Source organism: Excalfactoria chinensis, chromosome 5, assembly GCF_039878825.1.
Source record: "Excalfactoria chinensis isolate bCotChi1 chromosome 5, bCotChi1.hap2, whole genome shotgun sequence".
NCBI lineage: Eukaryota > Metazoa > Chordata > Aves > Galliformes > Phasianidae > Excalfactoria > Excalfactoria chinensis.
Window position 1 is genome coordinate 30,218,322 of NC_092829.1, and position 27,805 is coordinate 30,246,126.

General features: G+C 40.9%; 2 protein-coding genes across 2 annotated transcripts; one reads left to right on the forward strand and one right to left on the reverse strand.

The window, feature by feature from the left end:
* Positions 1–486: 486 nt before the first annotated feature.
* On the reverse strand, positions 487–10,577 carry ERH (ERH mRNA splicing and mitosis factor). The gene is made up of 4 exons (XM_072337605.1): positions 10,439–10,577; positions 7,734–7,821; positions 6,325–6,445; positions 487–3,960 (listed from the first exon to the last, which is right to left on the reverse strand). Exons 1-4 carry the CDS (start codon positions 10,439–10,441, stop codon positions 3,858–3,860), a joined length of 315 nt encoding a protein of 104 aa, XP_072193706.1. The 5' UTR covers positions 10,442–10,577; the 3' UTR covers positions 487–3,857.
* A 175-nt stretch (positions 10,578–10,752) lies between these two features.
* SLC39A9 (solute carrier family 39 member 9) lies at positions 10,753–26,649 on the forward strand. Its single transcript, XM_072337604.1, has 8 exons — positions 10,753–10,888; positions 11,091–11,208; positions 14,522–14,630; positions 17,121–17,312; positions 17,886–17,954; positions 18,946–19,031; positions 20,287–20,421; positions 21,997–26,649. The coding sequence occupies exons 2-8, from the start codon at positions 11,113–11,115 to the stop codon at positions 22,225–22,227; spliced, it is 918 nt and encodes a 305-aa protein (XP_072193705.1). The 5' UTR covers positions 10,753–10,888; positions 11,091–11,112; the 3' UTR covers positions 22,228–26,649.
* The last annotated feature ends 1,156 nt before the right edge of the window (positions 26,650–27,805 follow it).

Here is a 27,805-nt window from a genome sequence, read left to right on the forward strand (position 1 = left end):
ATGTAGAGAAGATAAAACATTTATTAATGTGTCAGAATGGAGGGCTGTCTAGTACTGCATACAAACATCTCAGTTCAGTGTATTTCAGTGGCAATTCATTCCTTTGCTACTCCAGTGAGTGGCACATTCCAATCAGCCAGCACTAAATAACATTAAAGCAGACAATGTGTAGGCAGAGCTCAGAGAACTGATTAATATATCACGGCTTTAAAATAATTTTTTATTCAACCTGGTTTGCTCTTCCAGTTTTGTAAGTGATTTGTGCTAGCTTAGTGTGCAATTGCAACAAGTTTTAAATGCTTCCAAACTTCAAGCCGTAGTGAGCATGCAAGGCAAATGGTGCAGAGACTCAGTGCAGCTGACGGCCTTGGGGTCAGTCGTTGGCCTCAGCCACAGCTGCCTCTTGTCAGGGGACTGCTATGTGAAGCTGATTCCTCAAATATGTTCCTGCCCTCCCCTCACAACAAATGTGTGTTAATGGCAAGTCAGAGCATTTATGATTTATTTAATACTTTAATCCAGAGTCAACAGACAACGCTGGGTTCTAGCAGGCAATTAAGTTTCATAGCGATTGAGAAGTGAAAGCTTGAAATTAGTTCATGCTTGTAATCCAGTAACTGTAGACTTCCATTGTTTATTCATCCTCTTGATGGATTGTTTGAAGTGTGTTTCCCCTAGCACAGCTCAGTTTGAATACAATCAGTGAATCAATACAATTTGTAATTCAGTGGAATTGCAAACGTATGTTAACTGTTAGAGAAGTCTAAAGCTAAGTAGCTGGAGCGGACTCTCCCCTCTGACAGTAACCCACCTTTAGAAGCTTCCACATGTTTCCAGCACATCAGGACCTATCTCACTGCTTAGCATTGGGTAATGCGATCACAACTGACAACCCTGTAACTATTTTATCTCATTTAATACAAGTGAAAAAAATCAGGTAGTTCTTCCAACCAGAACAATACTATGAATAGTTGGACTATCAAGTCCATGATATGGACTATGCAGTTGGACTTGATGATCTTCAAGGTCTTTTCCAACCTGAGTAATTCTATGATTCTATGATTCTATGAATGGTGAAGTCTCCTCTTGCTGTTGTTTGGGTAAAGCACGTCTGGTAGTTACTTACAAAGATAACAAGGTGGTTTTCACTTCTGTTTCCCTGCTATATGTGACAAAATTGCTAAGCATGAGAGCAAACTGATCTGGGGGGATGCTGCTTTCCTGCTGTGCTTATGGTGTGTGGTCATGGAAGTCAGGATTTTAGACTCTTAAAAATAATAATGTGACGAGGCAAGAAACTGTACATACAGGCATCTATTTTGATCACCCAGCTTATTTCACCCTCAAAGAAGGAATAAAAAGCCAATTTTGTTTTTCATAAGCCCCATTTAAGTCTTCAGCATCCTAAAGGAGGCTGCCAAGTGGGATTCTTCTATGAGCAGTACTGCCAGTGTGATGTCAAATGCAATTAGAATTCTAATATGGGTGAGATGACATCAGACCTTGGTCCTTGAGCTAGCTGCAAGATTTTGGTCTGTATCAGGAGTAATAAATATAAGCAATACTACAGTGTCAGGCACCCCCCAGTCTATTACGAGGCAAGAGTGTGCAATGTTGTATAAACAGGTCCTTCATGTATATAGCCCTTCAGGTAGTTTCTGAAACTGCAGTTACATGCTTGACTTTGTGTCTTTGGATCTTGGAACAGTCATTTCCTCGAGGCCAAAATCTCCCTGTGGTTCAGGCTTTGATTGTAGGAACCATTCCAGTAAGTCAAGCTTGGCTAAGAAAACACTGGAGCACTGGCAGGTACAAGATGGAGTCCTACATGACATAACTTTTAGGATGGAGTTGTCCACCTTGGTGTTCCTTTCACCTGTCTCCTATGTGCGCTACAAGGATCAGGCTGTTAGATGATGACTGAAAGATAAAAGTTCAAGGGGCAAAGCTTCCACAAAAAGCTTGGCTCAGATGATTTTTTCCTACCAAGGAGACTAGTTTTTCACCTAACCTCTTAGTAGACTGCCAATAGACAACTGTAGGCAGGTGTCAAGGGAAATAACTTCTAATATGGTGTACAGACCTTATCTTTATATCAGAATCCCAAGTTTAGCTCCAAGAGTAAGAGAGGAATTTATATGTTGAAGACTGAAAAACTGCATCTTAGCAGCTTAGAGCGCATTTGATGTGACTTGATGCATTTAATATTAGAACAGTGCAATTTTAACAAAGAAATCTATTTACCAGTAATAAACCTCAAACATTTTAGGAAACAACACGTCCTACTTTACTCTTGCTATATAGGAGAATAAGCTATGCAAGATGTTTATATAACACTGCTTATATTAGTTTGAACACCATCATATGAGGCAATGATTAGTGAATTATTTTTGTGTTAAGCAGAATTTTTTTCAGATTTAAGTAATCATATACTGACCTACAGCTTTGAAAATGCTTTAAATGAAGCATGTTTTGAAGTCAGCAGACTGTAGAGATAAGGAACTGATTCAATCATAGAGCTAATAGCTCTAATCTCCAACATGTACTTATGCTGGAAGAAGTCTAACTCCCACTCCTCACAATAAGCCTCAGAGTTTTTCTTCTCTCCAGTCATTTGACTCCAAGCCTTCAGCAGTAATTAGTTACCGTTTCAGTGAAGCTTTACTATACACAGACCATCAGAATTGGATTCTTGTAAGCCAGTGCATTTGTTGTGAGGTCTAACAGAATCTATTGATGTGATTTAGGAAGTTAAGTGCACTGGGGAGTATTCCTCTAACCCTTCAAATGATCTTGGCTGTATATGCCTGTTGATTCTGATTCCAGTCTGTACCCACAGTGGACAAACTCTGTGCTAACACAAGCACAAAGCACCAATCCAGCCTTGCTCCCATACTTGCTATTTGGTCTATTATATCCTCCAGTGCTAATTTTTCTCAGTACAATGACATCACAAAGTCAGCAGCATCCAATACAGGTAGGGAGGTTATTATTTTGCGGAGCACATGAACAGATGGATCCTTATCTTCTGTAAAGAGATGGTGGTTTAGGTCAGACTCCTGCCAAAATAATTCATTTTGCCTATTTCTTTTCTCAGGAAGTTCAGAAATAAAATTATTCATGAGGTCTGTGACATGACACATCAGCCTGTTCTTGGCTAACATCACATCTCTCCCAGAGAGCAGACACACCTGAACTTGATCCTTCTTAAAAGATGCTTGTCTAAAGCACAAGAGCAAGAGTTCCTGTGTTTCTCACGGATCCCCCAAGAAAGTTAGTAGCTGAGGCTAGGCTGGAGAAGTTAATTTGGCAGGCCGGAAATTAAGCAGTGATGTAGTACTGCAGATGATTGGTTCATGGTTCAGTCCAGACAAGCTTTAAGGGTCCTTCAGCAAATAAGCAAGAAAGAGTGAATTTGTTGTTTAGCAACAGCCCCCCCCAGCAAAAAACTCAGAACTCCAATTTAACTAAAGGGTAGTTTATTTCCCATTAAGACTGCCCCGAGGACAAAACTAAACACTGGAAACCCCACAGAAGGGCACATACAATAAGTGTGGTGAAGTACAATGTGAACAGCCCCAGGGGTTCAAATAAGGTAGGAGCATTAGCTGAACAGAGGAAAAAATCCAACCAAATTAAAACTTTGCTGAAGATGCTGCCCTTTCTTTTTCAACTACACTGGAAAAAAAGGTCAAATCCAACAAAATCCTTGCATCTCTAACAATACATTCAGGCCTGACTAAAGAGTTTAACAAGATGGCAACAGGATGACTATAATACAAAACTTGCACTACTACACTCTGTACACACCTGTTGTCCAAACCCTCCCCCAAACCCATGTAAGGATGGTGCCCCCATTATTTGCTTGCTTGCTGAGCCTGCCTGCGGAGGAGGACGTAGATCTTCTCCTTTATCCAGTCTTTGTTGTATGGTTGGTATGTCTGAGTATCAGCACGGTAACTAGAAAAAGAAAGAATCAATATAACATTGGTCTATCCCACAGAACATTTAGTTGTTGAAGTGTCTTCAAGTGTGTGAGGCAGAAAGTTGCGTACAGAGCACATGTAATATCAGAAGTGAATGATAATTGCCTGTTATCAAAGAGATTTATCCTGCTCCCTCAGAAGTTACCCCATAGATCAGTAAAAACCTGAAACAGAACTAAATACTCCAAAGACTATTAAGAGACTGCATTTTTGCATTTAAATTCAGGAATATAATTAATTACTCATGGGATAAAGCAAACAAAGCAATTTAATATTCTGGAGCTTAGGATTAAAAACTAATAGTTGCACCATGAAACACTATTTGTCTTAATGAGCCAAACATTCAGCTTAACTTCAAGCAAGCGCTCACATAATTTTTCAAGTGTTCCTTTTCTGTTTGGATTTAAAACAAACAATTAATAAAAAGACAACTTTTCAAGAGTAAAGGAAGGCTAACAGGCAGATGGTGAATGATTCCTGTCAGCTGGCAGCAGGGATGAGCTTGCCTCTAACAAACAATGACACTTCATAAGAAAACTAAAACCAAGAACCCACAGGTTAATTTTCTTTGCTACTTGGGGCAGGTGATAAAAGTAGACTACTGGCAAGATTTCTCACCAGTACCAAAGAACTTGGGTGAACTAAAGAAGAATTGGAATGAAAAATGAGAGCACCATGAAGATTCACGCTCTTCTTTCCCCTTAGTACTCGAGGCTGAAGGTTTTTTGACGAAGATAGCATTTTCAGTGAATATTACAGGCATTACTGAAGGCCCAGCCAGCCTCTAAACATTGGTGCAGGTATTTCTCACCAGGTAAGAACGCTATGATGGTCGTCAAACAGCAGCTAAGTATAAATCCAAAATATGTCACAGTTTTCACTTAAGAAAAACAGCCCTAAGCACGCTGTTTTTAAGAAAGCCTTTTTTAAAACCTGGCATGACAGATTCAAGACTATAGAAGGAGTTTTTGTGTATACCAATTTACCTGCAATCTTACTGCAGTGTAAGAAAAGTTAGTTTCAGGAAATATTGCTGTTTTTTATTTATTTCTTTGTCTTCCTTTTTCCCAGTCCATTCATAATGCTATATTGCAAGGCCAGATAGAAAGCACTTTACAGACCTCCATGAGCATAAGCCAAGTCTGGTACGTTATGTGCTATGTATGCCACCTGGTGGAAAACTTAAGAATTTTAAGTTTAAGTTTAAGAATTTGGTGTGTCGCTGTGCTTGTGATCCTAATGAAGAAAGAAGTCTGTAGTAGAAAATATTTGCTACTTCTTAGAACAAGTAGCTAACTTCAGTTTGTTAAATATACTAAAACAAAGCATGCCTTTCAAACTGCATCAGCCCAGTAGTGTAACACCAGAAGATCTAACATAGCAGAACAAGGTGACTGCAGAAATTGTAATAGTTTTTCATTTATTCAAATGAAAACTTTGGTAAACAGCATCTGTTCTAAGTCTCTATAAGCATCAGATGCACCGTGTGTACATCTAGATGCAAAGGAAAAGAATACAGTGCTCGTCTTTAAGAAGTATTTTCTTTTTTTAAGCTGGAATTAATTGGCAAACACTACAAACTGTGCAGCTGCAGAACATTTGCACTCGGATTTACAACAACAGTACAGCTGCAGGAATGTCCACACCAGGTACGTAAAGGCTTAAAAAGAAATCCCAGAATTTGAACTTAGCAAGTAAAATATCAATATGTGCATATATGGATCTTTTGGTTGAGTGTGAGACCTGTATCTGTATTCCTACAGAATTTCTGTGAAGTTTGATACTGCTGTTATCACAAACCATTACTCTGAAACTTGTGGAATGGCAACTAGCCAGGATCTGACCTAATTGATTAAGTTACAATGTGGGTTACATTCTAAATACTGAAATTCAGCACTTGCTTTTATAGCACAATCATAACAGAAAGCACTCTCTATCTCCTTTGTTTGCCCACAACTTTAACACACAGATAAGAACCAGAGATTTTGATGTATTCAGAAGAGCACTCAAACCATTAGCTGGGGATATCTGGAGGACTGATAGGGCCTTCAGTCACTTACTCAGGATTTACTGAAGTTTCCATTTTTCAGCATCTCGATCAAAGTAAACACTTGATTGCAAGTGATTTCTGTAGACTACCACCACAGTGATAACTGCCATAAGCCAAATAAAATTCCTTTAGCATTCTGCCTCCTTAACAATTGGCTCAACTGCAAACAAAGCAGGTCCAGTCCCAATTTAAACAGGTTCTGGTGAGTTGTAATAACATGTGAAGATTTATATGGACAACTTCTGAATACTGGAAGCCATTGAAAGAGATGCATACAACTAAACTTACACAAGACAGCTGAGATCTGCCAAGTCATCAATGAAGTCAAACAACTGGCTGATATCATACGTAATGGATGGACTGTTGGGATTCATTCTCTTCAAATGCTCTTCATACATTTTACAGACTCCTACAGAGAAAAAAAGATTGATAACACAGTAACACCAGTGCTGGGGAAAACAAACAAAATCTAAAAACAAGAACAAAAGAACAAAAACCAAGCACACTTTATTTGCTTGGAGTTTTTTGGGGGTCTTTGTGGTGTGTTTTTTGCTTATCTTCTCCATATATGGAGCCAGATATCAGGAAAGTTTATATGTGACTACCACAAAAAACAACATTAGTGTATGCAGATTTTACAGAGTTGAAATACGGTGTGTATATATATATATATATATATATACACACACACACACACACACATATATATATATATATGTATGTATATATATATATTTGCATTTAAACACAATACCATAAAGCCAGGTAAGATGCATGAAAAGAAACACTATCATTATCTAGAACAAAAAGTATTAAGTTCTGTAGAACTTAATGTTCTACACAATAAGTTCCAACTGGAACCTGAAATTCTTTCTGATGACTTTAACAGAGCAATTGCTACATTGATTTCCATTGTACAAGCACCTGAGGAACAACTACTGTTATATAAAGCTGCTCGTGAAAAGATCATTCTTCATGAAAGCATCAAAAAGGATGAGTTGAGGTAAGAGTGACAGCACAAGCTTGTATATGAATTTACACAAGCTTTATTTATGCTTGTCTATAAATGATTCAGGTATATTTGAAAGTAAGGTAATACAGTGAGCATGGTGATTTCATGTGCTCTTTACTATGTTTTTGTTTGTCCTTGAAGGCTTATGGAGTTAATTTTTAACATTAAGAGAACTTTCACATTTTAAGTTGTAGTATTTCAATCTTCAGGCTCACTGAGTCTCTTAATGTCGGACAGGACTTTATTTCTGGGACGTATGCCACCAGCTTGCAAATTATTTATCAATTACACATATTTTGATATACTATCTCCAGTAGCAATCTTACCTTTACATGGCTAGCACAAAAAAATAGTGAGAGAGCTGGACTCTGATCCTGAAATGAAATGCATTCAGACAGCTCTGTTGCACAGCCCCACCAAGAATATTGCCTACTCTGATGAACTGAACATGGTTCAATCTTGCTAAGCCAAAAAGAGAAACAAAGAATAACTATGTTTAATTTGCTAAAACATTAGTAAATAAAAAAACAAACAAACAAACAAAACATAAGATACTTTTGTAATATTTTTATTTTCCAAGTTACCTTGGGAAAACAAACAGCAGCTTATTCTCTTACTGAGAAAGCAAGGGAATATGTCAATTGGGATTTGAACAACAGTTTTAGATTCCAGTGTCTGCACCCACCTTCCATGCACTCATTCACCGATTCATAATCGGCGTATGTTCGGCCTTCTGGCCTCTTGGTAGGCTGCACAAGTAGAATTGTGTGAGACTGAAAAACAAAACAAGAAAACAACACATTTAAAAAATAAATAAATAATGGTAATGCAAAGTTTTTCATCTGGAGAAGAAGCAATAATTCTATTTCTGGCCATCACACCATTAAACAAACTGGGCAGTGTTCAATAACTGTTCCCAGTATTAATTTGTGGCACTTCTGCACATCTATGGCATGTAAATGTTAATTATGAGGACTAAGATGGCAAAGTCTTCTCAAAACTAACTAGGCAAACAAACAACCCCCCCAAAATAGCACACTTTTAAAACTCTGAGCAAGGACATAACATTTTCCAAGTAGTACTTCTCATGTAAGCTGTGCCAATAATAATTTCTGCTTCCAATCTGTCCTATCGGTTCTTACAGAACTGATTTTTAAAGTGTGTAAAATCACCAGTGAAGCAGCGATTGTGTTGGAAAAACAAACACAGAAATAGTATCTTCTACCTAAAGAGAAAAGCAAGCCAATACAGTTGGTGTATAAAAGCTATCCCACTAGTAGCATTTATTTACCATATTCCAAATGCAAGCTGAAAGTGTAAATTGAGTATCCTAACAAGAGAGCAAGGATAGAGTCCAAATTAATGCTGTTGTCTAAACACAAGGAGCTATTTTGAATTATTCAGCTGCAAGGTAACACAAATTATATAACAAATCTTTACTCAGTATTCAAGATTGTTTCCTGAGAAACAGATGTGCTGATGTTAACACTTCAGCAAGTCTACTGAAACTCTAATTATGGCACAGATAACCGCTCCAAATGTCAGCCTGCAAACTCTTCCTTCTGCAAGAAAGACTAATGATTGTATAGTCTGTAGCTTGCATTATTCCTCTAATAGTTTTCAGTTGGGTGCAGCAAGTATTTTAAGCAACCGTGTAACATTTCTGAAGCGTATGCAGTTTGTGATCTGATTTACAGGTTACATGTCACAAAGTCTGCAAGCACACCAGGAAACAGCATTTCTAGCACTGTTAATTGGATTCAATGCTTTCAGTGCTAATGTATGAAGTGAGTATGCAACCTGTACAGTTCACGTAGGCAACCACATTGTTAGACACACTGGAAATGTATAACTAAGCACATTACCGGGTTTAAACTGAGCAGCCTCCAGCAGAACAATCCTAACCCACGCTTTGGGCAGACGCCATTTCAGTGCTCAAATGCAATGACAGAAATAAAAATGGCAAATACTTACAAAGAATGTAGTTGGAAAGCTATACTAATTTTTATACCGCCACTGGTAACATTCCCATGCCTGGAATACAGTTTTCAGTTCTTTAAGTTCTGTTTTAGATAACATGGCAGAAGGAGGCTTGGAGGAGCCCAGAAAAAAATGTTACAGGAGCTGGAATGAGAGTTTTCCCCTATCAGAAATGGGAAGGGGAATTCACAGCTACACGCTGCAGTGAAAACTGCACAAAAGAGATGACTGCTGCTAAATCTGCTTTCTATGTACCCTTGAGGATGCCAGATCTGAAATGAATTACCCCAGCCAGGAGTTTCTGGGATCTCATTGCTCCTAAGTGTGCTGTACTTGAACAGAGTATTATGTGACTGCCAAGCTTTATCCAAATCCTAATTCCAGCAACAGTGTTCATATTTGCTGCTCCTGGATGACCAGGCAAGCTTCCATAACTTGCAACTCTTGACCACCTGGGAGCATTTGACTGAGGATCCCTTGGGAACAACAAAGCAGACAGGCTGTATCAGCCAATTCAGCACACCCTGGAAAAGCTGCAATGTTTTAAGTATACATGTAGTTACCTTTTTCAGTTTTTTGTTTTTGTTTGTTTTTTGTTTGTTTGTTTGTTTTTAATGCTGAATTTAGTTGAATTTCTTTGAGAACAAAAGCAGAGATGGAATAGAACTGACTAGGAATCAAATCATTCACGTTGATAGTTACTAGCTGCCTTTAAGGCCTGTCCACCTCAACTGAAATCACTGCCCCTGGGATCAACCCTACTGCAGAATGAGCGCATGGCGTCTCGTTTCTTTACAAGCTTTCCATTTTTTCCACCTTAAGGGAAAAAAAAAAGGTCATAACATGGCACGATTAGCTCAGACAGCCCTTCTCCCACCAGAGATCTGAGGGCTTCCTTCCATATACGCCCTGCCCAGCCGAACACGTGCCCGACCGACAAAGGACAAAGCTCAGCGGGCTTCAAAACTCTGCGGTTCCATCTCGCTGTTATCCTTATCGCTGGGAGCACAGCAGCCCAGAACGGCGCAGACACAGCCGCGCTTTAGGACTAGCGATGCGAAAGAGCGCGGAAGGACGAGCTGCCGCCATCCCCGCTCGGAGCGCTGGGGCGGGGCGAGCGGCGAGGCCCCGCAGCTTCCGCTGGCGCGCAAGGGCCACGGCGGGTGGTCCCGGCCCGCCGGCGAAGCGGCACCGGACAGCCCGGCTCCAAGCCTCGGCACCGGGTACCCCGTGCCGCCGCCCGGAGCGCTCCCGGATCGCGGCCCGTTCGAGTCGCGGGGCAGCCGCCCGCCAGCACGTGGCGGTACTAGCTCCCGCCCGCCGCCCGCCCCCAGCCTGTGCCGCGAGAGGGAAGCGCCCGCACCGTCCCCGTCCCGGCGGAGAGGCAGCAGGGCGGGGGCCGCGGCTCACCATGACGCTCCGCTCCGCAGATCAACCGCCGACTTACAGGCGCCCGACGATCCCCCACAACGCCCCGCGCCCACCGGAAGCGCCGCGCTAACGGCCGACCATAGAGGCGGTGGTGCCAGAGCGCCTCCGCGCATGCGTGCCCCGCGCACGAGCGCGGCGCGGCAGCTCGCTGAGGATAGTGGGAGGGAAGTGGGCTGGTGGCCATCTTTGGTGAGGGCGCCCGTCTTGCTCGCCTCGCCTGCCATCTTGAAGTCGGGAGGCGTGTGAGGGTGAGGGAGCAGAGCCCCGGAAGGGGAAGCGCGGGGTGGCGGAGGTGCCACTTGGCCTCTGAGGTAGCCGAGGGGCCCGTGGCGCCGTGTGGCCTGGCCTGCCGGCAGCCGTCCCGCCGCTCGCCGCTTCCCCTCGCTCCCCGGGGACAGTGAGGCCCTCCCGCCCTGCCCGCCGCCTCAGGTGAGGGCCGCTCCTATCCCGGCCCGAGCGACCGCTCTCCTTCCCCCCGCGGTGCTGTCAGCGGCAGAGAGGCCCCGGGCCCGCGGGGCTACGGCTCGGCACAGGCAGCCATGGCCGGGAGCCCCTCCTGGGACCTCGGCGTCTGCACGGGCTGAGGCGTGAGGGCCGAGGTGGGACGGGCGCTGTTGAATTTCACTTTAAGGAAGCGGACGGAGAGCGGCGAAATGGATGACTTCCGCTCCATCTGCCTACTGTCCCTGGCCATGCTGGTCGCCTGCTACGTGGCGGGGATTATTCCCCTGGCCGTGAACTTCTCGGAGGTAAGAGGGCTTCGCACAACCGCACCTTGGCCGCTGTGCAGGGATACGGTTTGCCTTAAGAACCGCTGAGGTCGCAGGTTAAGTCACGGCGTGTCTGTGGGCTGCTCAAAGGAGATGCCCGTGTGCCATTCAGAAAACGTTCTCAGGGCGTTTTGTTCGGGTTCACGGTTTAGTTTGGACTCTGTGTTGCTGACGAGGCAAACTGTATCTCTTTGTTTACAGCTCAGGTTGTGTTACTGCCCCGTGTGTCTCAGAACTTTCGTTTTGCTAGGTGTTGTGGCTGCATAAGGTATTGTTCAAAGGGAGGAAGAGGCCCTAGTGTGAATGGAATGAGGGTCCAGGCAGTACAGAAGTTTTAAAGTAAAAATGCACTTGGGTGCATCTGAGAAATTATATGTCGAAGTTATGAAGGTTGTAGATTCTGGACCCAACGTCCTTTAATGCCAATGTAGGGTTTTTCTAATTATTATTTTTTCCTTCATAAAGCTGTGATCGAGTGACAGTTCAGTTGTTCTAAGGCAGTAGGAGCCCTCTTATGAGAGGTTCCTATTTCTACTGGGATCGGTACTGTTTTGGGAGACTAGAGTGCCGGAAGAGAAATTACTTCTTCCACTGAATCACAGAGACTGCTGAACCTGGCCTTTGGTCTCATGGTTACCAGCACAGTGGATGCTTTGGGAGCAGTAAAATGAGCAGTGTAGAAGGGAAGCCTGTTAATTTTGCTAACTATGTAGTCCATTAAACGTATTGAAATGTCAGAATGTACTCTGAAATCTTTGTGTAAGCATTAGTCTGGTTCTGTATTGCTGGTGCTTTGTTTGGTGCTTTGATAGAAATTCCCTTACATAACTTCAAGACTGCACAGCTGCCTACTTACCCTTCAAAATTCAGTTTTGCCCTGAAGCATCCAAAGGACTTTGTGCAAATTTGCTGCCTGTTATAGAATCAAATAATTGTTTGAGTTGGAAGGGACCTTCAGGGGATTCTTAACCCAACTCTCCTGTAATGAACAGGGACATCTACAGTGAGATCAGGGTGCTCAGAGTGCTGTCCTGATATTGAGTGTCTGCAGCGATGGGGCATCCACCACCTCTGAGCAACCCGTACCAGTGCTTCACTAATCTTGTTATAATAACTTCTTATATCCAATCTTGATCTCCTTTCTTAGGAGATGTAATTACATGATGTAATTAATCCTAATTAATAATTATTATCTTTTAAGTGATTGCTTAGCCTGTGCAATGTGGACAACTTTAGGCTGAAATAATTGGGGTGCATATTGTGTTGTTTGCAATAAGTTTTATAGGTGACCTCAGCAAGAGAAAAAAATCACTCTGTTAGACAAATGCTGGGTTGGAAACCACACTCAGACAGCTCTTGAGGTGCACCTAGAACAGGTGGAGTCTTTTGCTTAAATAAAAGAAGCTCATAGGGCTGACTGGAGTGGAACTGCTCAAAGCTGAAAACAGGTGGGAGGTTTTTCTAGGTCCAAGTAGAATAGAACAGCTGACTAAGTTGAGGAGTTTAGGATTTTCTGTGTAATGTTAGCACTGTTTACTCTGTTCCTCTTCTTAACAAGAGACACACAAGTGATTTTGGAACTGAATTTATTTGATTTCTTAGCTCAGATTAGATGACTTCTGCCTATCTGAGTAAACTGTCGTTATTATATTATTGTATTCAGCATTTCAAAGTATTTCATATTGAAAAAGAGATGCAAGCTTCTGTTGAAATAGTAACTCATCCGTGCACATACATTTTTAAAATTCACAGGTGCCTGAATTCAAGCAGTGCTCTGTGTTTGCAATGGTAGTAACACCGCAGTACATCAGGTGTTTTTTGGCAGTACTTTTACACATACATCCAAGTGCAGATGTGCACACATACTGTGCAGAAGACAGATTATAGTATTGCAGTTTAAAAGGCATTTTGTTCTTGTTTTGAGGCACTATAGTTTGGCAAACTACTTCAGGAGCAGCGGGCCATCTCTTGCATATCACTACTCAAATAATACTCTAGTAATACTCTATTTGTTTCCTTACGATCCCATGTGGCTTGCTTACAGAATGGTAGCTGTGCATCTCTCAAGAGCCTCCTGTTTTTTCAATGTGAACGTCACCTCTTTAACCAACGTGTCACTGCAGCAGGGTGAGAGAACAGATGGCGTAATGCAATATGCTACCGGTGGTTTCCCATCATTTGAATGTTGACCTTTGTTTCCAGGACTTTGGTAGTTAGCATTTGTATTTGGTGACACACGTCTCCCTGTGTGTGTGAGATGATTGTTCTGCCACAGATATATGGTAGCCAGTTACTATAGTGGATTTTCAGTGCATTGCTCTGACTTTAACCTGTCAGCGCTGTAGTCCCAAGGGAGCAAAAAGTAAGAGTGGACCAGTCTTGTATTAGTAAAACAGGATGTAGACGAACGGTGCAGCAGTGGAGGGAGGGGCGATATCTTCAAGGTTCTGCTTTGTTTGGGTCATTCCAAAATTGCAGTATAACCAGGGAGATAATTCTTACAGTAGCAAACAGCTACCTTTCCTGCTGCTTTCCAGTAATAAAAAAGGCACGTTGTAGAAACTTATCCTAGAATGTAAACTAGCTGCTACTTTTGTTTGCTATGTGATAAAAGCGTCACATTTGTATAATTTTAAGATTTAATTACAAATTTGCAAAACTAACCGACTCAGCCATTTTCTGTCTTGGTATCAATATAGCCGACTTAGTGATTAATTGGACGTACTTAACCAACATGTTTGCATCTGTAGAGGCTTTTATGTTTTTGTCTCTCTTGCTTTTCTGACTTTTATTAGGTAACTTATTTATTTTGGTATTTTCCTTTGTCATTTTTGGGAACAGATGATTTGTCGTCTGCTGTGCCGTACCTACGTGAGGCTTTAGAGAACTTGCATGTTTCAGTGTGATTTCCAGTAGGAAGGATCTACTTAATAACAACACCAGATAAAGTATGGAATTGCAAATGTGCTCCAGTTCAGACACTCCTTATTCCTTTGTCTCTGTAGATTTTGCAGTTTGAGGGGGTGAATTAGCCCCAAATAACCATTAATGTCAAAAATAACCATCCATGCTGTTCTCATGTATGTGACATTTCATTTCTTCTCTGACATTGCTTTTCTAATGGGTTGTCTCTTACATTCTTATTTCAGTTGTTTGTGTCAGACCCTGGATATGTTCACCCTTGAATAAGAATTAGGAGTAGATTTTGTGCACCTTCAACTCTCCTAATAGGAGAGAGTAAGGGAAGCACCGTCCTGCTTAAAGGTAATACTTGTTTTGTATTTGCTTGCAGGAGAGATTAAAGTTGGTGACTGTTCTGGGTGCCGGGCTGCTGTGCGGAACTGCCTTGGCTGTCATTGTGCCGGAAGGAGTACATGCACTTTATGAAGACATTTTGGAGGGTAAGAACAAAAACTGTGTCTGTGAATGACCTTGTTCAAGATAATCCAGGCCATGCTTTTGTGACTTACCAGGGTCTGCTTTTAGGGCTTTTAACATGAGATTGGCAGGGAGTTTCACAGCAAATGCAGCATAAAATCACTGCTATAGGTAAAATGCTGTGTGTTCATGCTGGTTTGACAGAGAAGCACCATCAAGCTGTGGATCCGGTGATTCTTGCTGAGCAATTTAGCCATTTGTATGTCTGTTGTATTTGTATGCCTGTTTCAGTAGGTTGTGTGTAATGTTTTTTATTATGGATAGGGTTAATCTATCACTGAAACCTTGGAGAAGAGGTGTAGGGATGCCTCTGGGGGAGGGAGTGCTTGTGGGTTATTTGCTGTTGCTTTTTGTAGGTTAGTTCAATACTCATTTTAGCAATTGTTTGAAGTGTTTTATAGATCTGCATGTACTTGCCACTGTAAGAGTTTTCTCCTTGAAACTGTAGAACTTTTAAGTATGCATAACTCTTCACAAGTGTAGAGAAAAAGCACTGAATGGCAGCTGCCATACTGCCCGCAGCAGTCTGCTCGTTTCTGTGATGGGCTATGCTTTTCTAAGCCAGTTAGAATGGCCTGAAGCTGGAACCAAGCTTCCATGGGGCAATCGGCTGACAACTGTGGTTACGTAGAAGCGCCTCCTCTGTGAATTAGCCCCATCTTGGGTGGTATAAGCACATCTTATACACCAAAATCTTGGATAGATCTTGATTTAAGGTTATGGCTTTATTTATATAGCTGAGTCTAATTAAATTTGTTCACAGTACACTTAGATCTTGCTTTAGCTTAGAGCATTAGGCTGTTGGATTTACCGTGCATGAGACTTCAGTTTGTTCAAAACCAGGAATTTGTTGGAAGGTAAATGGCAACAATTTAATGGTTGCAGGAGAAAGGTCTTTTGAGTCAGGACTGTAGAGAACGTGGCAGTTGTTTGATGTGTCGTTGTTCCTAATCTGTAGTTGAGAGATAATCATAGTACTGTTGTGGTACTGTATTTTTCTTGTTTCAGTACCCCTTTAATATTTTTAAGAATCTATTTATGGTCAACCTCTTTTATTTGTTTGTTTGTTTTTTGTTTCAACATAAACAAAATATATAAAATCATCCAGTATCAAGAAGTGGAAAAACCTTTTGATTATGCTTTTATGTACAGTAATTTGCACTCTGTGGTGTAGGATGTCTCTAATGAGCTGTAGCTGTGGCTTTGCTCTCCATTTCATTTTAATACTAAGTGAAATAGATTTTACTTCAATGATACGACTAGTAGCAAATGCAATTAATATGAACACCCGCATAATTGTGTTCATATCGACAGCCAGATGTTTAGAGCTACAATTTTGATAGTATGTACTTCAGGAGGGGCAGGAGGAAGGCACTGGGGATGTCAGTAATATTTGTCTAGTAAACAAGAACTTTTTCTTCAGGCTGAATTCTCAACTCACAGTATTGTGAATAAAGTGATTCTGTCTTTATAGAAGCATATAAGCGGCATCGAGAGAATGGTCTCCCTTGGGTAGCTCTGCTTTCTGTCATCATGTTTGTAATTTCCCCCAGCACACTGCGCTTGCAACTCAAATCCTAAGATTTGAATAATTATTTTCTTAAGTTCTCTCATGTAAATACCAGAAGGTTGCTTATATGATTAATAGTGTCACCTAAGTGTAGGGAAGGGACAAAAATAATTGTTATTAGAGATTATGATATTATTGTCGGGTCTAGCAAAAAGAATAAATGGTTTCCTAGTTGAACATTAAAGGGATTTACAAATAGGGTTGTAAGCATTTTCACTGCTCTGGAATGGAGGCAACTTGTACTGAATGATAGGTAACTCAGGGCCTTGGAATATAGCATACAATTCAAACATCTGACTTAGCTTTGAGATATCAGATGTGGAAGTAGATTTACTGTGTCTTTTCTCCCACTGGAAACATTTGAATAGCACTTGCAGTGTGTAAAGTGGCTTCCCTGCCATGGAAGTACAATTGTTTGTTGTAAAAAAGCACACCAAGGAGCATGAAATTCCTGTTCTGCATCACCCAAAGGGCTTTCGTGATGGTTTGTCTCTAGTAGAGTTTGTAGGGGTTTAGAAAGAATATATGATTCAGATGATCATGGAGTCTGAAACTGGGAAATTGAATGTGTGCTCTGTGCTGTGCAGCAGTTGGGGACTTAACTGAAAATTCTTTATTCCTCATCTTTGCTTGTACATTTCTAACAGTGTGTTTCTGGTAGTTGGTAGAAGAAGGAATTCTTCACTTACATCAGCTGGAAACTGAGAACTTTGTTAAAGCAGATAAATGCGTGCTATCCTAGGAAACTGAGCTAAGCAAACCTTGAAGCAGTGGCTTATGTGCGTTGTCTAAGAGTGCATGAGGAACACTGAGCAGAGGAGGAAAATAGTGATGGCCTCACATTAGTTTGCTGTCTCCTAACCTGTTTGTTTGCATGCTGCAGGGAAGCATCACCCAGCAAGTGAGATGCAGCATGTGATGGAGTCTGAGAAGGTCGCCGAAATCGCTGTTGTACATGAGTATGGCCATGACCATTCCAGGTTGCACGCATACATCGGTGTTTCGCTTGTCCTTGGCTTTGTCTTCATGCTTCTGGTTGACCAGATAGGCAGCTCTCATGTACACTCTACAGATGGTGAGTAAAGAAACTCTTCAGTTACTCTTGCTCATTACTTCATATTAGCAAGGTGCAATTTCATGAATGCTACTGAGATTTAATTTGACCAGTCACAGCCCGATTTTCAGTAGGTGCTGTATGAACTTAGAGCAGGAGCCGTTCAAAACGTTTGTGGAGATCTTTTCTGTAATCCAGCAAAATTTATGAGTGTGCTTCATTAATGTAAAGTAACTGTGCAAGCATGTACAGGTGTGGAGAGTGATTTTTACACTTGAGTTATTGTCTGTTTTGCAGTATAACCCATTTTTTTGGCTTTCCAGAAGGCTTCTGCCAGAAAAATCTGTTGTTTGTTCTGTGTCTCTCATCAGAGCAAATAGTGGGAGAATATTGACTGTGGTCTGTGTTAGAGATGCACATTATGAAGAAAGATATTTAAATTTAATGCAGAAATGCAAAACCTGATAGTTTTCAATGCAACTTTCTAAGCTGTTTATCACTGGTAGAGATGTGTAGTAGTATTGAGATTTTTCTTCTTCCAGCTTAATTTGTGTATTTATTCTCTTACCCTTGCTTTCTTCATGACCCTTTCAGATCCAGAAGCTGCTAGATCAGGCAATTCCAAAATCACCACAACGCTGGGATTAGTGGTCCATGCTGCAGGTAACATGGGACCTCTTGTTAAAACTCGAGGGCGACTTCCATTGCTACGTAGTTTGTCTTTATGTGTGATAGAAATACTTGTGTTCTGGTTTTGAAGATGGCATCTTCTATACCAACAACAAAAAAAATTAACATTCCCCATTAAAATCGACTGAGAAAACACACTCCAAGACTCAGAGTTTTTAATGGAATTGCATTTGAGTGCTATGTTTTCTCTCCTTTATTTTTCCCATCTCTAATTTTGTGTGGTGCTTAATCCCTGCCTGTGCAATTGTTTGCTGACTTCTTCATCTGCTATATTTTAATATATGTTTAAGCATTTGATATATAGTATGACACATTGCCAAAATAAACCGAGGGCAATCTTGTGAAGAGAAAGGTTATAGAGTAGAGCTCTAACTGAAATACATACATGTTGACTTGCAGGGATTGAAAGGGTTGTGTATAACCCGTGCTGATGTTGTAGTTATTCATTATACATGTAATAGAAACGTACTTTTAATTCTCTTCTGCTGAGAATTACTGTGCAGGTGTCCTAAAATGTTTATCCAAAGGCTGTGTTTCACTGATGAGAGTATACAGTAAGGATTCATGTAGTGTCCATTTCCTATTTAGTATTTGAAATAGTAGCAGTTAATGTTCTTTTAATGTTTAGAATCTGAAACAGCTTGTTTAATTTAGAGAGGAGGATGCTTTTAGACAGCAAACCAAAACTAGTAAACTTGTTGCCTGAATCTAATATGACAGACTGTGTCAATATTGAACAGATTCTCGTTGTACTTTTTATGGCTTTGAGGAAATGAGAGCTGCTGCCTGAAATCCCAAAATTGTGCCTAAAGAAGCAGTGGGGACTGAATGATGTGTGGGGCTACTTATGTTAATAGAATTTTGAGAAGCAAGGCCTTTCAAATGTTTTCTACTGCCAGCCACGATGGGGGGAAGCTGAAACTTAGATGAAGGAGTAATTCGGTAATTCTTATTGTTCTTTCAGCTGATGGTGTTGCATTGGGTGCAGCAGCTTCTACTTCTCAGACTAGTGTCCAGTTGATTGTGTTTGTTGCAATTATGCTGCACAAGGTAAGCCGACATCAAAAACCCATGTATTTTGTTCTTTGAAAGACAAAACATACAGAAGTTTCTCAGGCTCTGAAGTGTCCTTAGTGATGTAATCTGTAAATGAACACATGAGTAATACAACTTCAAGAACCAAAATGCATGACTGTGATGTCTGACAGAATAGCAAATGATGCTAAATGGTGCTAAGTCTGAATGAGAAGAAATGGATACTTGTTGCTGCCTACCTTGTCTGTGGTGGCAAACAGGACTGTCTCTCAGAAGTGATAAGAGAAGAACAGCTCTTTAAGAAATGCGTCAGTATCACGTTATGTTTTTTGAAGCTACTGCTTTTGATGGTGGTGTCAGGGTTTGCGTGCTGCTTGTGTTTCATTTTCCTGCTATATCTACAGAATTCTTACTGCTGTAAGAGATGCACTCAAAGTTCTGGAGGTTGACTGCAGGAGCGTGTGCTGGTGTATTCAAGGAGAGAATGTGGTTTTATGTTCATCACACAAGTTTTAGGGTTGGTTTTTGTTTGTTTGTTTGTTTTGCCTCTATTGCCCAGAAAATGGAAAGGTTATTCATGTAATAAAAGGTTTTGCAGTTTGCAGTGTTAGTCTTCTGGGCCTACTTAATACTGGAATACTAAAGAAAGCTTCTGGTTAACCTCTGTTATTGAAGCAGCTTTAACATCAGCCATATCTGCAGGAAACAACTCATAAACAGTTTCTCATGGGAAAATGATGTTTAAAAGAAGAGCTTTCTTAGTGTTTATGCATGAATGTATGTTGACTATGTAAGTTCCAGATGTGTGCTTATGTGCATGACTTACAGAAGCACATACACATGCTACAGTACTTAGTCATACATTCGACTAGAGTCTTGCTTGTGCAACTGTGTCCAGAATGTTAGGAAATTCTGATCTAGAATGTCTTTCATTCACTGTTTCTGCAGTAAATGGTTCTTTATGCAACCCACTTCAGATGTAGTGCTAGCAGTGTTGCATCTTCCTGTGAGGCTTACTTTATGGCTAGTGTCAAGTGAAATTTTGCTTTAGTTATTCTTATCATTCAAAGTCTTTGTCTTCTTAAATTGTGCAATTGCACAGCTTTGGAAGAAGGTTTATCCCATGACATCTATCAATAAATAGTTGGTATTGAACAGGTATATCTTTTGTGGCCTTGTGTGTTACTACTCCAAAAGAGATGAGTCGTAAGTCGTAATTTTAGAAGGGGTTGTATTACTAGCGTGTAATTGTTTTGTTCTGTTTCTGCAGGCACCAGCTGCCTTTGGCCTGGTTTCCTTCCTGATGCATGCTGGGCTGGAACGGAATCGAATTAGAAAACACTTGCTGGTCTTTGCATTGGCAGCACCTGTTATGTCCATGGTGACATACTTAGGGCTAAGCAAGGTAGGTATGTGATTCTGTTCTGCCCTAAATGGGGGTTAGTGGTCAAGTTGGAGAAATGAACATCAGATAAAGTTCATGAAACACAATTCTGAATTGCCTGAAGAACTCAGTGGGAGTAGTATTCTTTATTAATAATAGATTAATAATAGATAAAAAGGTAGCAATGTAAGTATGGGAAACAAGCAAGCAAACAAGAATGGCGTTCAATCAGAACCAAAGATACAGTTCCTATATGTAGTTTGTTGGTTTTTTTTTAGAAGACTGATTTCTGTCTTTTTTTTCCTTTCTGCCTGTTGTGCTTAACAACTCAGTACTTGTGTAACACGCTTCATCAGGTGACTATGTAGTTCAATCATTTTCAGTGTTGCCACACGTATTTTCATTTTAATATGCAGGTAGAAAATAATCTTTGCTAGTTTTTCCTGCCATGCCAGAATTGTCTGTTTTAAGTACAAAGACTTTTTCAGCATGTCAGAAGCTGAATCCTTTTTGCTAGGACAGCCCGTTTGTCTTTCACACTCCTAAGAGCATAGTCTTCATTATATACAGCTCATGTCTGTGAAATGGGCATCTCTCTCCAAGTTAAATGTTTCTGCCCCTTCTTGGGTTTTCTGTGTTACTGTTCTACCCTACAGATACTTCTGCAGGCTGTCCTGGTGATGCACTATGAAGCTGTGTCATAAAGAATTTAAAGTGTTGTCTCATAAAACTCAAAGCATGAGAGAAAAGATTAAGTAAATCCTTTACTTGCTGGAAGGATGTTCTAGCCTGTACTGCAGCATAGGAGGTACCGGCAAGGGTTTGTAAATAGGAATGAGGATGATGTTTGAACATTCTTCTGACATTGGTTTTGCATTTTGCACTTCAGAATGGACAGAGAATTGGTAAGGTGTGAAGGCTGGGGTAGAAGTTGCATTTCCTCTCTTTGGAAAGGTAGCCTGAGAGTTTACCAAAGAATTAGCATTACATTTGAGTTGGAGACTATTCAAGAAGCGTTTTGAAAATCATGCGACCAGTTTTGCATTTCATTACAATTAATGATGCATAGCAAGATCTTAATCCTAATATGAATAAGTGCTGGTTGTTTTTGTTTTGTTTGTTTTTTGGTCCAGAGGGTGCATTTATTTGTGCTGTTTGCATGGAAATTCTGGAAGGGTATCTGTTGTTCGTTTGCACGTCTAAATGAAATATTGAGAGAATGATTGGCTGGGGCTTAAATCTAGCAATTCTCGCTCTCACCACCTGCAGATATTGAAAGGGTCACATGTTACTTGAGCACTGTTTAGAAGGAGAGTCAGTCTGGAGATCCTCAGTTTTATGGTTTTGCAGTCTGAACCTTATATTTTTCAAAACACACTTTGTCCCTCATCAATTTATAATTGCAGTTGCCACATGTGAGGTGCAAGACACTAAGCAACACTTTAATTCACTCACGGCGATAACAGTTTAAAGTTGATAAAAATCCCACCGTGTCTGAACCTTTATAGGATTTCGTTATTATTGACTGAAGAGCTTCTATGTATCCTGATTTTCTTTTTTTTTTTTTCTCTTTGTGTTTTCATTTCAATTCCACAGAGCAGCAAAGAAGCCCTTTCAGAAGTCAATGCCACCGGAGTTGCTATGCTTTTTTCTGCTGGGACCTTTCTTTACGTTGCCACAGTTCATGTCCTCCCAGAAGTAGGAGGAATCGCGCATAGCCACAGACCTGAATCAACTGGAGGAAAAGGACTCAGCCGTCTGGAGGTGGCAGCCCTGGTTTTAGGATGCCTTATTCCTCTAGTTTTGTCCATTGGACACCATCACTAAAAGCTCAAATTTCACCGGTCTTCTCCTTGATCTGACATGAGCAGTAAATGTCAGCTGCTCCCTTTGTCATTGTCTGTCTTATCCATCATCCATCCCATCTACTTTATGGAGTTCAGAGGGAACCTTGATTGCAAAATGAGGAATACTGGGAAAATTTTTAGTATAGCAAAAGGTACTTCGGCAGCCGGACATAAATTCTGTGTAACTTTTCTGAAGACATTTGCTATTTTAGTTGTTACTTATGGCCCTATTCTCAGGGAAGATGGAATTTGGAGTTTAAGAAAGGTGAGTGGGGAAGAACGTAGTGACTCACGAAATCGCAATCACCAAAGCATTCTGCAATTGAGCTTTCACAGCTGAGAAGATAAACAAAGAATGGCTGTCTTTTGAGAGATTGAAGTCTTACTAATGAAGAAGGGGAATCTCCCCCACTGAATCCATGTCATCTTGACAATGCAAATGGTTCTTGTAACGTTCATCATTAATTGTATTACAGGAGTGGGCTACAGTCAGAATTCTGGACAACGGTGCTGTTGTAACAGGTGTCATTGATAGGAAAGAAGTGCTATAGAAGTGTAATGTTAGACTAGGAAATCAACAGGCTACGAAAGAACAAATTTTTCAGTGTATTCAATTGATTAAGATAAAAAATAGAAGCAAGGAGAGTGTTGCTTTGATTGTTCGTACAGTTGTTAAGAAGTTTGAAACAGGCAATATTTTCTTCTGACGTGTAAAGCATAGGCACCAAAAACGTTAGCAGGTATTAGGAATTTGGTTCTGTGATTACACTACTGCTACTTGTGAGAGAGATCCATATTGTCCTTTGAAATCAAGCTCTTCTGGACTCTGAGGAGTAGAAATCTGATGGAAATAACTGATGAGGGACCAGAGAACTTTACTGGCTCACTTTCAAGAGTCTGAACCACTGACATCAGTGGGGGCATGTGTTGTTTTTCTTTTTGTTGTTGTTTTTCTCCATTAAATAAAATATACTAAGGCTAACGTAATAAGATCTATAGGTAAATATTTATGTTACGATAGAGCGCAAAGTGCTTCTGAAGCAGTTCTAAACAAACAAAAAGAACAGACAAGCAAAACCTGGTGGGTTTTCAGTGGCCCTGTTTGGCATTTTGCTTTTCCTTCGGGAATCTCGCATTCACCTCTTACTGATGATCATTAGTCTGGTGAAACTATTCGAGGACTTCTTGCCAACTGCTGATGCCTCTCAGTGCAAATGGGTGCTAAAAGATCATCCCTTTCCAAGGCACAGCGTTTTGGGTTTGCTTTCTTTTTTGTCAGGCACCTTTTATCTTATGCAAATTATATTCTTCAATAACTGTAGTGCATTGAAAAGCCAGGAATGCTTGATGTGCACAGACTCAATGCTTTAGGGGCAAACTTTTTAATGCTGTACCCTTTTTAAGCTGTACTTTTTCTGCACTTTTTAAAGATAACATTGCCAAATAGTTTTTTTTATATGGATTTTCAAGGCTTGAAATATTTCTCCTGAAGTGCTTATTGTTTCAGTTTGAATGGCCGTGTCTCTTTCATGCCATTTATTACTTATACTACGCAGGCCATCGTGCCTCTTAACTTATGTTTTGTCACTTTCCTAATTGTCTACCAGGTTGGTAATGATAATGCCCTGGCTCTTGGAGTAGTGGTTGCTCTATCTGTTGTCTTTGTAACAACCTAAGTGTGTTTGTACCTGGTGATGATCTCCTTGAGTACTTATTCATTTGTGTGTTTTGCAGGAGGTTAATTGGAAAATAGTTGCAAAATAAGTAGAACTTATCTTCTTCCACAAGACATTATTCTTTAGATAGAATTGATTTATTGGGTCTGAGCAAGCATTTCTGACATTAGACCATCAAAAGTTAATTTTTTTGCTGATTTATAACTGTGAAGTTAGTGGTGTGGATGAGATCTACATTCTTGAAGCATTTTTTTACAACGTATGTATAGGCAGATAGTGACTTTCAAGTAAGTTACCTGTTAAAAAGTTCCGTGACAGGCTACTGCATATGATGTGAATGGTAACACAGGGATATTTACACCAGGGTTCCCAGTGTTCTTGCTTATTTCCCCTTCATTACCTTCTTCCTTTATGATCTCACTATTTTACCTTACTTAATTCTTCCACATAACCAAACTGCTTCCAGAAGCTGGAGAGCTTGAAGATCTGTAACAAATCAGGAAATAATGATGCAGTAATGGATGCTTACATGTTGTAGAACAGCATTTCTAGGAGTGTATTCTGTCTGAATATACCAGTTTAGTCTTTTTCTCCCACTAGCCCTGAAACCATTCATAATGGAGGAAGGAGTTCTCTTGAAAGCTGCTCCAGAGAGCAAATCGTAATGAGCTTGATGAATTTACACAAGTGTTGGTTGTGGCTGGCTGATGCTGACTTGCACCAGGCTGTGGAGAATCTATTCACATTTGCAGTGTTCTGGGAGAGCCTTGAGTTTCTCTCAGATGCGACTCCAGCAGCCTTTACGTCTGGAATCCAAGAGACAAAAAGCAAAATATGACTCTGCTGTTACTTTTACCTCTTTATGCAGAGCCACGTTTTATCATTTGTCATTTGTGCACGCATCCGACTCCACTCATTACATCAGCATCCTGATGCTGCTTCCCTTTGGCCTCATTTTGTGTGTAATAGTTCTTATGATTTAGGGGCTATGGATAATACCTTTAAGGGATCGGTGTGTGTCGATGAGGGTTTGTCAGCCAGTCTTGTCACTTGTAACCTTCAGCGTGCTAAGCATAGCAGATGCCACTGGTTAGAAAGTCTGTTATCTTTGCTTTTTCCCTATCCCTCAGATTACGTTCCCAGTTTATGTTGGAACAGTCACTCAGTGAGTCATGGACTATTGGCCAGGGTATAGCAGTAGGTGAGAGATGTTATATTATAACACTGATGACTTAAAATTGGCACAAAGAAGTCTGATAGCACAGTTTTCATTTTGGCACTCAAGTGACATGAGACCATTGTGATTGTTTTCATATCTGTTTAGAAGTAGCAAATATTTTCTTTTTGCTGCCTCTGTTGTTTCTTGTGTTGAGCTGTTATGTCTGATAACAGCTGAAGCTGCAGTGACTGAGGAAACTTCTGGCTATGTCATAAGGAGAACATAAGATCATACATGACCGAACCTTTTCAAACTGTTCCTCATGGATGATTATTTTCTTGAAGCAGAGTGTTTTAATGAGTTAATGAAGTACCGTATTTTATCAGTTCCCCATTTTTACCTGTCTTCCCATCTGCCACAGTAAATCAGTACTGCACGTAGCCAAGGCCATCTGGTATCATTTTCTACTCCTCAGGGGACCTTGGTGCAAGCAAATTCCTCTTCGCTCTCTCTGTAATGGCCATGTCTGCTTGTGTTTCTACTGTGAGGTAGGTGGCAGTAGGTCTAGCAGATAGCACTAACCAAGTGCCAGGCATTTCCCCCCTTTTATTCTGTAAATCCCTCCAGGAAATTTATCATCTTCTCTCTCATTAACTGGCTTTGGGGTTTTTTTCCTGTGTGTGTGTGTGGTTTTGTTTTTCTTTTCCCAGTTAATGATTTCTTAATGGGCAGTAGAAACTGCAGTAAAGCTGTGCTTCTCTTCATCTCAGTGCATTCAGGTACTTTCCATATTGTTGTAATTATTCTGTTGTTCACTGTATTTAAAAAAAGGGAAATAGGTTTTTCAGCACCTGATGGTAGGTGCGGAAGCTGCTCTGTCATCAGCTTGTGTGAAGGTGTCGCACCAAGATAGGAGCTTTTGATAATTATTCCCTGTGATGTCAGGTGGCCAGGAGCTGAATGCAAAAACCTGCTGGTGATTCTGACTTCAAAGAACCATTTCCAGCTAAAAAAGTTGAAGGAGACCCAGGAAAACTCCCGTGTTTATTCAGGAGCTAGTTCAGAGCCTTCAAGGGCCTTTTGACAGTAGCAGAGGTGTCGGTGTGGTTACCAGCTTTATGTAGAGTAACAGATGCTGTGGAGTAAATGCAGCTGCTGCTCTCTTCCTGTTCTGTGCTGCGTGGTGTGGGACTTCAGGGGTGGAGGACGTGATTATTCCTATGGGGTGGGAGGAGGAGTGGTTGTGTTGTGGTGGGAAGATTGGAGTTTCAGATTCCTGTTCACTTCAGATTTCTTTAAAGAAAGAAGTAAATCATTTTTTCTCTGATTTTCTTCCATCTCTCAGCAGCCTTGGCTTTCCAGGGAAGAACATGGCGTGCTCATTGCTGTTTACCTGACTCCTTGTATGGAACTGTAATTTTAATGTCTCTTTTTTTCCAACCATTTGTACACAAAATCATTCCATGAATGGCTGCCTTATAATTTTTCCACTTTAATTGTGAATGGTTATAAAAATAATGTTGCGGTTTTCAATTTGTTTTATGATATTAAATTTTTACTAGGTGCAGTGCTTCAGAGTTGGCTTTTTCATTTACTATAAGTGGGCTTTTGTGACAGCTCCTGCAAAGAGAAATGACAGTCTTCAATGGGATGCAGGCATTGCAGACGATGCCATTTATTTCTTGTGTAATTGTGTTTGCAGCTTCCCTTCATAATGTGTGAGCGCCGCTTGGAAATAGGAAGCGTGAAGCTGAGTGCATGTTGGGAGGCAGTCTGGCATGTCAGGTTAGACATGGAGTGAATGATTACAGAGCCATAAATACAGACGTGATTTGACAGCTCTGCTTAAGAGGGGCATTTGACAACTTCTGTCTCCCACAGAGCATTTAGGGGTTGGCGTTGCTCTGAAGCTCTCTTCCTGGAACATCTGATGCTTACAAGGCAGAGACCTTCCATGTTAGGAGGGTCGGAGAGCGCTGGCTGAATCAAGACTGCTGATGAGGACATGCTAGGGCTAAAGAAAACTGAGAGCACGGGGTGAAATGAAAACGGTCACCCCCAGCCCAAGATGCAAACGCTAAGTCACTTTGTTCTTCTGCAGACTTGGTAGCAGAGCAGCCTATCCTGGGTGAGCACGTGTGATTTGGGTGAGAAATCAACTTTGAGCATGTCCACAAAAGCATACCTTGCCTTCTGCTTCTGTGATATGAGGAAAAACTGTTAATGAAATGTTTCTGCCTCTTCTGTCTTTCATCCCATCTTGCCCGTCAGGCCCTTTCTCACATCCCAGCATTCTGTGTGACTGCTACGGGATCCTGCTGCGATCCAGCTCATGGCTCTTTGGTATTGCAGTTAGATGTCAATACTGACATGGGTTTACCTGGTGGCAGCCTTTCTTCTTCCTGCTGTGTGCAATGAAATCGAAGCCGGTGTTACGCCACAGCTTCCTGAGCATTCTTTATAACCCCAGTACTGATGGTCATTGTAACCGAGAGCTGATTTTGTTCTTTCTGCAAAGAAAAAAATGTCATTTTTAGGCTTCTGAATTCCTCTGGAAGGGTTTTGTTTGCTTATGACATGTTTTTGAGTTCCAAAGAATAGTTGCTAATTAACTTTCAAGTGTTTTTAAGGGGTGCTTAGGCAGGGGATTTGAGAAGAGCTTTGGAAATGGATTTTATCTGAGCAAAAAGAAAAATGAGGGACAATCTTCACCCACCACAACA